Source organism: Miscanthus floridulus, chromosome 15 (assembly GCF_019320115.1).
Source record: "Miscanthus floridulus cultivar M001 chromosome 15, ASM1932011v1, whole genome shotgun sequence".
In the NCBI taxonomy this organism is placed as follows: domain Eukaryota; kingdom Viridiplantae; phylum Streptophyta; class Magnoliopsida; order Poales; family Poaceae; genus Miscanthus; species Miscanthus floridulus.
Window position 1 is genome coordinate 10,601,404 of NC_089594.1, and position 11,609 is coordinate 10,613,012.

An 11,609-nucleotide genomic window follows, 5' to 3' on the forward strand; every position below is an offset into this window, starting at 1 on the left:
ACATGGGAAGGGCGTGGGTTGGACGGGAGGGGCACGCGTGGCTCGGGCAGAGGCGCGGTGTGTGCGGAGGCGGGGGCGCCATAGTTTATAAGGCGTCGCCTAGGCATCGCCTAGTCGTCCGAGCGAGATTCTAAACGGGGCGTCGCGGTCGCTGCGCCCTCAACGCGTATGGCGTCGCCTCACGGCTGAAGGTGTCGCCTAGGCGTCGATTTTGCTGAGGCGAACACCGCTAGACAAAAAAGCGCACGGGAAAGAGCAGCGCCGCGTGCTCGCATGGGAAAAGAGCGAAGCGATGCGCGCGGGTGCGAAAAGAAGCAGTTGCGCGCCTACACCTCCCGCCAACCTAATCCCCATCGTGTCAGTTGAGAGAGGGAGAGGGAAAGGAAGGAGAGAGGAAGAGAGAGGAGGGCGGCGGCGCACCTAGAATCTGGTGTCGGTGTGGCGCAGGCGACTGTCCCCACGCGAGTCCGACCCATCCGTGACCTGCCTACACAAGCGCGACTTCGTCTCGTCTGTGACTCCAGCCTTGTCTACGACTGACTCCTGCTCCATCCGCCGTGACCTACGAGCAGCTCCGTGATCGACTCCGGCCCTGTCCCCAACCGCGACTTTGCTCTACGACCGCGCGATTGGCAGTTACGTCCTTTCCTCCTCTTTCCTCTGCTGCTCTGCAGCTCTCCTCTTGCTCTCCCTTCTTCCTCTGCTCTTCCTCCCCCTTCTTCCTCTGCTCTTCCTCCGCTTCGTTCCCATGCTCTGCTCCTTCCTATGCTCTACTTTGCTTTCTCTGCTCTGTTCGTTTCTCCTATTTATGTGTTACAGTTTTATAGTTGGAATGGATAGCTCACAGGTGTGCTCTTCTGATGTGGTTGCCTAATTGCTGTGAATAATTAATATATGCTTGAGTGTTTGTCTCTCTGCCGTCTGAACTTTGCTGCATAAGAGAGGTTAATTTATTGATTTGTGTCATTGTTATATGTGCCTCTGAGGCTCTGATTATGAACAGTAGTATATGTATGGCGTCGTCTCGCCGTGCGCCTAATTCGCCTAGGTGTCCGGAAGGGGGTGGAGCGCCGCACCTCGCCTTACCGCCTTAAAAACTATGGGGGCGCTACTCGGACAGAGGCGCATCACGTCCGATGGAACAGAAGCCGTATTGAGGGAAGGGGCTAGAGGATGAGCGGAGTGGGTTTTTTTGAGAAAGATGGGAGCCCGTCCTATGTAGGTCAAGCCATGTGCGGACGGGAGTCACGTGATGGACGCCCTGGAGAATCATTATCGGGCTCTATAGACTACATGTTGCTGGAACTTAGAATTTTTTTGAAAAAAATAGTCTACATAACCCCCAACTATTCAGGGTGGACTACTTCACCCCCAAACTATAAAACCGGAATTTCTACCCCTGAACTTTCCAAAGCCGGTCAAATAACCTCCCAAGCGGTTTTGGACGGTGGTTTTGCTACAACGACGGTGATTTTATCTTTTTTATTTATTTATTTCTGTTTAATCTTTAAAAAATTATAGTAAATCACGTAAAAAATATAAAATGGAAAATCCAATTTTGTAGGTCACCGGCACCAAACAATTTCTTTACTATGCAGCACATAAACGATAACCGCAAAAGTTCCAGAAAATACCTCGCCACTTGTAAAATTCCCATTGCATCCCTCTGGCTATAAATAAACTAGGGGCTACCCATCAAGAAGTACCGTGTCAATATTCCGTAGAAACCTAGGGGAGAAACTGCAAAAACAAACTAGCGGAATGGCAGAAAAGGCAACGCCAGAAAAGAGAGTGCGGTTCAAGTTGACGTCCAACCCCAGCGCGGGAACCAGCGCAGGTGGCGGAGGCGGCGACGGCGCAGCAGCACCGGCCTCCGCACCGCGACGGGAGCCCCCTTCTTCGCCGCCGCGTTCACCATCGCCGCCCGAACCGTTCACGTACAACTTCGGCGACGGCGGAGGCGGCGACGGCGCAGCAGCAGCACCGCCCCCCGCGCCGCAACCGAAGCCCTCTTCTTCGTTGCCGCGTTCACCGCCGCCACCCAAACCGTTCACGTATAACCCCAGCGCACCAAGCAGCGGAGGTGGCGGCGGCGGCGGTGGGGCGGCACCGAAACTCTCTTATTCGGTGCGTTGGGAGGTTCTTGAGTTGCGCTTGATTTTCTTGGGGATTCTTTCTCGCGTTCTGATAGAGGGAGAGGGATTCATCAATTGGGCTGGTTGTAGGCTAATTTTGGTTCGAACATGTTCCCGATTTGATTGGTGGGTTCTTGATTTTGGGGGAACACAGAAAAGAATGGAGGGAGGGATAAAAAAGCAATGCCGGTTCTTGAATTGTCGCGGAATCGTGTGCCACGGCAACATCGAATGGGGGTTTCTTGCGCAATGCTTATCTCGTTTAGATGACTGTCGTAATTTGGGTTTGCTTCAGGGATTTGATCCAATTGCAGGCTGGCTTGGTTTTCCTTTTTCCCTTGGCATTTCCTGAAAAGAAAACTCGCTCTATGTTGAGCACATTATTTGGATTCTTTTTTTGTGCGTTCTTGGTGTAAATGGACATCTCGTGATGCCAAAAAGCATGCCGTGATGTGCATATCTGCTGGAAAGTATTTTTTTAGATTATGTGGCCCTCATTTGACCAGAACAAAATAGATGGATTTACTGGGATTATGTCATTGGGTTCTCCTTGCTTCCCTTTGGAAAAATATTAATTACCTGATGATTGTAATTCACTAGGATTCTAAGGACTCCGATGATGAAAAGCCGGACGAATTTAAAACAGAAAATGGATGGGGTTCTCTGTTCATGAGTGATCCTGAAGTTCTTTCTAAGTACTCGAGTGATCCACAAAATCTCCCTCATTATATTGGCCGGCAAGATTGTGAGCCGCTCAGCACACAGGAGTTTTTTTCACTGCGCCACAATTGGCAGCAGCTGCTAGATGGCAAGAAGACATACCTCCGTCATGCTGCCGAGTCCAATTATGCTGACTGCGTCTTTGTAACCCCAGATTCTCTTGATGAGGCACTAGGATGTCAGGTACAAATATTGTAGCCTCATAAGCTACTTAACTGAATTTACTTGTTTATTTTCCTTAATCATGAATTGTTTCTTCTTCACAGTGAATTTGTTTTTTTTTATGCTCAATGAAATGGTCTGACATCTGAAATTTCATACCATCAATAACTACAATTATCACCAAGTATTCAGAAGTGTTACCATTGTAAAATGTTCTCCGTTGACACCTGTGATGCCCTGATCATACCATATTCATTGTGTTTCTAAATAATCTTTGGTAGTCCATGGCAATATAATCTGGGATGATGATATGCACTAAACTTTCGTTGGATTGTTTGCAGATTGATGTATTTTGAAACTAATAAATAATGTTTGGCCTTTGTTAGCTTATATAACGCGGGATAGTTACCCCTTCCTTCAGTTGTCCTAAGCCTTGGCTTAAATACTCCAGTAATGATTTCCTAAATATATGAAAAATACGGCTAAAGCATCTCTCCATGTGGAGACTGGATCTTTCTGTTTCATTATTATCAAAATAATGTTACTCGTAAAATAGATTTGGCCATTCTCACTAAAAAAAATTCTTAATTTCGTGTGGGGGAAAAATTGTAACTTAAATAAGCCATGAACAGATACAATTTGTACAGTAAAAAATTATGAACGTCAACCAGAAAGTTCAGTGTCTTAATCGATGTAGAAAGCTTGGCTACCAGAGACCTTATGGATTCATAGTGTTTACTGCAAGCACTAGTTAGCTAGCCTTTACATGCAAAGGCATTTTGTCATATGGATCTTTTAGCATTGTGGCTTCATAAGCTACTTAACTGAATTTACTTGTTTATTCCATAATCATGAATTGTTTTTGCTTCAGAGTGAAGTTTTTATTTTATTTTATTTTATTTTATTCGCGAAACTGTTTTTATTTTTTTGTGCTCAATGCCAATTGTCTGACATCTGTAATTTCGTAGCATCATCAACTATCACTAAGTATTAATACCATTGTAAAATGTTCTCCATTGAACACCTGTGATGCCCTGATCATACCCTGTCCATTGTGTTTCTAGATAAGCTTCACCCTTTAATGGCAATTCAATATGTGATGATGACATACTCTAAACTTTTTTGAACTGTTTCAAGATTGATGTATTTTGAAACTGATAAATAATGACCAGGCTTTGTTAGCTTATATCATGCAGAATCAGCATCCTAAGTCTGTTGGCTTAAATATTCCAGTTATGATTTCTAGGTACATGAAAAATACAGCCTAAGCGTCTCTTGATGTCCTGGATGTTTCTGTTCCATTATCTAAGAAAAAGTTACCCCAAAAACAGATTTAGTCTTTCCCACTAAAACAATTCTTATTTCCATGCCCTGGAAAAATGTAACTTAAATATTTCCATGAACAAATACAACGCACTATGCAGTAAACAGCAGTATTTGTACAGTAAAAAATATCACAAACGTCAACCATAAAGTTGATTGTATTTTAAAAGATGTTCAAAGCTTGGCTACCAGAGATCTTGTAACAGATTCATGATTTTGCTGCAAGCAATAGCTAATTTTGCCATATGGGTCTCAAGCATTTCCTGTAAAAAGAAGTGAACTCTTGTGCTCCAAGCCTTGCCACAGCATGACTTATCTGGATAATTTTAAGTTTTATAATCTTATGAGAGCGGGAGCTCTCTGCACTGGGTACGCCCTTTTAATCTTATGAATTACTATTATGCCTAGTGTGATGCTAACTCGTATAATCATAGGAGCCACTATCACATTTGGTTCATGGAGGTGCAGGAAAACCTCTCAGGCAGCAAAAGTTCAAGGTTTGTTTGTACATTGTAAACTTGACTGTAGAAGCACTACCATTATTAAGAACTTTGTGCTTACCTGAAAATCATTCTTTGTGCAGATACTTTGTGAACATTATGTGTGCTTCAGACCAATGCGAAGGGATGGGTCACAGTTTTACAGAGCTTTCCTTTTCTCTTACTTGGTAATGTGAACCAATATCAGTTATCTTGTTCATGACAATGTTGCTTTCTTCTTCTGCACAAAATCTTAACATGCTAGGCTTGTAATCAGGAAAACCTTGGGAAAATGCAAAGTAGTCAAGCTGAGGTCACTCGTTTAATGGAATGCGTGGCAAGGTCCAGAGTGAATTTCCGTCGTTTAAACTGGAATAATGCATACTTCTCAAATCCAGAAGCATTTTTCTCAAGTGTTGTTTCAGTAAGTATTATCACAGCTTACAAAAACATGAATTGTATTGCCTGATCGTTTTATCCTATTTTTTTCCTAGTGATTTGGTCAGCCGGTTATGCACAAAACAATCATGTGTGACATTTTTTTCCTTACGATTTTACGAAGAATCGTGTGGGACATCTATTAGTTGCCAAAATACTTATTGTGCCCCATGGCCTGAATCATAGAGATTATGTAATGTGTATCTGTTCAAGGAATTTTAAGTACTTCTGGGGATGAGACTCTCTGTTTTATGGCCGGGCTAGGGGTTTGCTGCTGCTTGCTTTGGCTTTTAGTTTTTGGGTATTCATGCTTGGTTGTTCTTTTGTATGTAACTTCATAGGGTGTGTGTGTGGTGTGTTTTACTTCAAATTTCTCTTCTTAATGCAATGGAATGCTGACTCCTGCATATTCGAGGTTAAAAATGTAATGTGTACAGAATTTACAGTTCTATAGACAGTAATTTACAGTTTTATAGAAACCTGCACTCTGATTCCTTATACATGGGAAAAGAGGTAAATTTGTTTTACAAGATGGAGTGCACAGACACATAGATGACATGGAGTATATGAACAAAACAACTTAAGAGCTCATTAGTAATCACATGTATCTGAGTATGTATCATACATTCTGGTATGCATTTTTTTTCATTTTCTTACATTTTCACATCTAAGAGATGAAATTATGGTTTATAAAATGGTACTTATCTAAAAAAAGAATGGCGCTGCAAGACCGCATTATGCATCACTTAGGAGTGTCTTTTCCAGAGATTATACTTCAAAGTAATTATATTAGTCACTGCAAATGTCTTTATGTTCTTTCAGGAGTTTGAGCAATTGGTCAATTCAGTTGCAAATGGGTATGCTTTGTTCCTTACTTCAGTGATCCAATTCTTTCAGTAATCAATTGTTGCCATAATACTTATGTTTACAGAAAGTTATATTTTTTTTTTCCTTTCTAGGCTAAATGCTGTTGAGCTTTACGAGATAAGTCTACAGGAAATTTCATCATCCAGGAGTGAGGATACGATGCTTTTTGCGATGTGTTGTTTGTTTATTTGTTCTCTATCTAACGTTTCTCTTTGGTTAGTTCTTTCTTTGCTTAGATTGCTGACAGAGGTTCATATCCGTACATATGAAGCGGACTACAACAGAGCAGTAGTGAGTCAGAATCAGAATGAAAAAATAAATGCCCTTTTGGTTAGTGTTTCTGGCTGCTATACCATCATCTCAGAATTTATGCTTGATTCATTTCAAGTAGTTGATTGTTTTCCTTTTATGCTTCTGTAACAATTTTATAACATTAACGATGTGCACGCTTTCCATGTTAGCCTTCTCGTGATGGAAATATGCAAACCCTATAAATGAAAATGTGGGCAACTTTTTTTGGTTAATAAGGAAGAACCAAGCTAACCAATACTATGCCATTTACAAATTGCTCTCACTATTCTGCATTTGTGGCTTTGTAACAGTTTTGCAAAGAATCTGTGCGTCCCTTTGACGCTGATGTCACCCTTTTACAAATGAAGGCTCTATCACAAGCTCTTGGTATCCCCTTGCACCTAGCAGCTGTGGACGGTGTCAAAATAGGTGGAACTGTGCAAGTAAAGTGCATTGACATCATTCCTCGATCAGGACCTCTCAGTTCAACCAGAAGATACTATCTATCCAGTGCAACTGATAAACAATCATTCTTGCCACCTGGAAACTTATTTTCGTCTGATCGCATGCCTCTAGTGACCTTATTAATAACTCCCAATGCTACCGCCATTCTTTATCGCAAGTGAACAGATTCTGAGTATGCAGCAGCCTCTGGTTGATGGTTCTAACAGAAAATGTTTCGGTGATAACACGGATCTCTATTGATAGTCTACTCTAGTATGGGTGTTTAATTGTGCATCTGCTTCCAAATTGTATCTGGTTACACTTCTTTACCCAAGACAAAAAATACTCCATTTGCTGGGACGTGCTGATGCGCGCAGTTTATGAAATAAATTTGGACTTGGCATAATATGCGAGGCACTATTTCTCTTGTTGCTGGATACTTAAGGTCACTGGTCCCAGTGGGAAGAACACCTTAGGTGCTGTGGATAGATCAGTTAGCTTTTTTGGTTTACTTTTCTTATGGATGTTGTTCCCAGTTGCTTAAGCAGTTGGATGGATGATTCACATTTGGTATGAGCATATGAAGGATTAGTTTTCTGATACAGAAATATGTGGTTTGGATCATCCATCTTCAAGGAACAATAATACCGTAGTTTGCAGCATGAAGGAATTGTTTTGTGAGTCCCTGTTACTACAGGCTTTCCTTTGGTCAGTGATTGGTAATGCTTGCTAAAAGTTGGATGTGTTCTAGAAGTTAAATCAATAATGATGTGGAGTTTGTAAAATTCTTTGAAGACACTTGTGGAGAACTAGGATTAACATTGATAGCAGACTTAATCAAATGAAAATGTAGTATGTGAGCGGTCATTCTTTTTGGATAAGAATACCACGTGACTGTGAATGAAGTACTCGGTCAGTCTTGTGTATTGCTGCATCTTGCATAGTACAGATAGGGTTGTTGAGTAGAAGTTTTAAAGCCTGGTTGTTGAGTAGAAATTTTACAGCCATCTGGGAGATTAAGCTGGAAATACAGATTTGCTTCAAGTGGAAAGCTATGGACATACAGTGCAACCTATACTTGACATGATGGATGGTTCGTGACATTCCAACACAGACATAAAAACTGGAAATGTCTGCAATTTAATTTGCCTTTTTTTTTACTCAGTGCTGAGTAGTGGTAGTTAACCCCAATAGCACAAGTTAATTTGTCCATTATGTTCACTGTAATGTTTGGTGCTGGCTTCCCAGTCATTGGAGTTGTGATCTGCAGAGAACAGAGACAGCAGAGGGAGGGATAGACAAATAGGAAGGTAGCTTAGAGAACAAGATCAGATCAGGGTTCGAAATTTCGGCGAAATTTCGGCGAAATTTTGCGAAATTCGGTAATTTCAGTGGTGGCCGAAAGAAAAATCCGAAATTTTGTAATACACTAATACATGTGTTATATAACTTTAGACTCATTTTTTTATTGTTTATATTGCATATTTTTGTATTCAATAGATGTGTAGTCATAAATCATACTAATATTTGTTTAGATTTAAATGTTTTTTTAGAAAAAGCATCATGTGCTAGTCTCTAAAAAAATTTCGCCGAAATTTCGGCCGAATTTCGCGAAATTCGGTAGTTTCGGTGGTGGCCGAAATTTTTGCAATACCGAAATTGAAAACCCTGGATCAGATAGGTAGGAGGATAATTCCCATTTCTCCACTTAGCTTAGGTTCTCATCAGTTATCCTCTCCCTCGCACTGACCAACGCACAGTGCATACTGACTTTGTTTCCTGGCCTCAAGTTGTATGCCAGATATGCTACAGAGGTGCTTGATGACTGTGCACGTGCCTATTGTAGCTTGTGTGGTAGGCAAAAGCACTGATTGACGACATTTGTAGTCCTTCCATATCTATGGCTGAAATGGAGTCCATTTGACAAGCACTTGAGCAACAGCAGAAGCACTGCCTTTTTACCACTCCTGTGTCCTAACCAAAATGGATTCAGGCAACAGCGGCATATTGTCCAGAACTCCAGATCAGGCAGCTGCAGCTCAGGGATCTCAGGGAACACTGGTGTTTACAAATGGATACAATGTAAGATCATTAGTTGTGAGACATTAAACACAAGGTGAAACTTACATTGTTCTGGTAGAGTTAAGCAATATGCTGTTGAATCCTTGTGCTTTAGTACTCCAAATGAGCCAAAGTACTTTTGGAGGGAGCTTCTGACATGGTTGGAGCGTTTGAGCATAACCAACCTGAAATTGGTTTTGCAAAATGATGCTTATAAGTTTGCATCTTCATTTTGTTCTGAACCCAACTCAGTTCATTCTTGAGATCAAATTTAGCTGCACTTTTTATGGCTCAGGGAACTATTGGAATGATGTACTTGAGGCATAGTCTGGAAGCATTGAACATGATCATGACAATGTGTTCGACTAATAGTGATTTTTTCTTCTTCAAAACTTAGTATATATATGAAATTATTCTTCTCAAAAGTTAATAGAGCGAAAAAATTGTTCCATGATACCATAATGTAGCTGAGGCTCTGGTGAATAGACCAATGTACCTACATTTGTTAAATCTCTTGGAAAAAGCATATATTGGAAGCATTTCAAAGGATTTTGCTCCTCCTAACTACAAATTATAGAATAAGCACTTCAATTTAAGATGAGATGTTTATTTTTTGCTAAATAAATAGTTTGAATGAGGGCCTGGGAGAGCTTGTTCAAATTGTGGTGCCTCACTCCGTCTCAAAACGAATCCTAACTATAAATTATAGAATATAAGCACTTCAATTTGAGATGAGATGCTTATTTTTTGCTATATAAATAGTTTGAACTAGAAAAACAAAGCGCGGCGTTGCCGCGCGGCTGCGGAGTGTCCGTAGTTGTGAAGCCAGTTTTGACAATGCATTTCAACGTTATTATGTAACTAATAATGTGTTATTAGATCAGAATAAAATCAAGAGATCACGGATCTCTCCTGCAAAGCCTGTCATCACTCATCAGCATAAAAGAAGGGTCAAATGATGCAGAGGAAACATGACGTGAAAACAGGCCACTTCTGGAACTTGCATCAAAAGCTTAGTTACGTGAAAATAAACAGGACTTGTGGCACAACATCAACAGCCTGATAATTGCAATGAGCCTAGCCTGGATGCAACAAGCACATTTTTTCTAGCATGTATAGAGCTCTTGAGTAAAAGAAAAGAGGGGTATTAATCAAATTTATTTTTCTCGTGGGGATAGATATTTGACAAATGTAATTGAACATCCTTATGCATACAACATAATTAAGTAGTAGGACCTCTCTTTCTAGGCCTGGGAAACTACCCCATATGAAATATTGGGGTCATTTAGTAGCTGTCAAATTTTGATGATTGAATCTTCAAACTACAATATCATTAGCAGTTATCAAGTAAGCCTCAATTGATTCCATTGTGAAATGTGAATTGGCTGTAGGTCAAGTTGCACGGCAGTTCTTGATCAGCTGGACAACAGTATTGGTACAAAATTGCAAATGCAAGAGCAAGACATCCAATTGAGGAAAATTTTCAAAGCAATACAAGGAAGCAAACCTTTGGGTGGCTACCGAAGGATGGAAATATCATGGAGTTCTGCTGCAAAAATTTGTTCCTTTTTTTTCTGAAACGAGCACAAATGTGCTCCTTATCGAGCAGCAAATAGGACGGTCGGATATACTCGCTGCTGGGCCAAATCTGCATGTCTGCCCTGTGCACATCGTGGCCGCGACGGGTTCCCTATAGACCGGCGCTGGGGAGGGAGACACGGTGGGTGCAGCGGCGGCGTTCGGGCCGCGTGTGTCTCCAGTGGACCTGTCGTATCTTCTTCCTTGCATGTGTTGCTGCCCGTGGTTGAGGGATGGTGAAGGGTCGAGATGGCGACTAGAGGGGGGGTGAATAGTCTTTTCTAAAATTAATCGCGTCGGCTAACCGATACAAATGCGGAATTAAAACTATCGGTCTAGCCAAGACTATACCCCACTATATATATTCACTAGCACCTTGCAAAGATAACAATTATGCAACAAAGGTGCCGGGCTAGTTAGAGCTCTCCTAAACAATTCTAGGAGCAAGGTTACACAAACCTATGCCACTAGTACTTTAAGCAACAAGGAAGCTCCTACACATGCTAATAAGCAAAAGCACAAAGCTAACGATGCTCACTAGCAATGCTCAATAACAAGGCAACCAATGCCTAATTAGAGAGCTCAAATACTTAGCTACACAAACTAAGCAATGTGACTAACAAGGTTACTAAAACCAAATTAGCCACGCAAGGGAGCTACTTCTATGCTACACAAGCAAGAAAGTAATTAGCAAGCTACACAAGCTATCTAATTACAAGAGCAACTACACAAGCTTAATATGTATAAAAGTAATTGCAAGCTTGTGTAACGGGGATGCAAACCAATGGGAAGAATAAGGTTGACACGATGATTTTTCTCCCGAGGTTCACGTGTTTGCCAACACGCTAGTCCCCGTTGTGTTGACCGCTCACTTGGTGGTTCGGCGGCTAATTAGCATCACCCGCTAAGCCCGCACGTCGGGCGCCGCAAGAACCTACCCCTTGAGTGAGAGTAGCTCAATGACACGCTTTACTAGAGTTGCTCTTCGCGACTCCCGCGGGGCGAGCACAATGCCCCTCACAAGCACTTCTCCGGAGCGCCGCACAAGCTTCTTGCGCGCTTCGACGGAGACCACCACCAAGCCGTCTAGGAGGTGGCAACCTCCAAGAGT

At 41.7% G+C, this 11,609-nt stretch overlaps 1 protein-coding gene across 1 annotated transcript; it reads left to right on the forward strand.

The window, feature by feature from the left end:
• The first annotated feature begins 1,761 nt into the window (after window positions 1-1,761).
• On the forward strand, window positions 1,762-7,342 carry LOC136509621 (uncharacterized). The gene is made up of 9 exons (XM_066504363.1): window positions 1,762-2,127; window positions 2,736-3,038; window positions 4,775-4,837; window positions 4,924-5,007; window positions 5,097-5,243; window positions 6,080-6,114; window positions 6,217-6,272; window positions 6,345-6,454; window positions 6,727-7,342. The coding sequence occupies exons 1-9, from the start codon at window positions 1,762-1,764 to the stop codon at window positions 7,039-7,041; spliced, it is 1,479 nt and encodes a 492-aa protein (XP_066360460.1). The 3' UTR covers window positions 7,042-7,342.
• Window positions 7,343-11,609: the final 4,267 nt, after the last annotated feature.

Excerpts from the sequence above, each read along its gene's own strand:
- LOC136509621 (XM_066504363.1), top strand. The coding sequence starts at position 1,762 with ATGGCAGAAAAGGCAACGCCAGAAAAGAGAGTGCGGTTCAAGTTGACG. Across the intron at positions 3,039-4,774 it reads ATGAGGCACTAGGATGTCAG|GAGCCACTATCACATTTGGT; the intron begins GTACAAATATTG and ends GTATAATCATAG. Across the intron at positions 5,244-6,079 it reads TTTTCTCAAGTGTTGTTTCA|GAGTTTGAGCAATTGGTCAA; the intron begins GTAAGTATTATC and ends ATGTTCTTTCAG.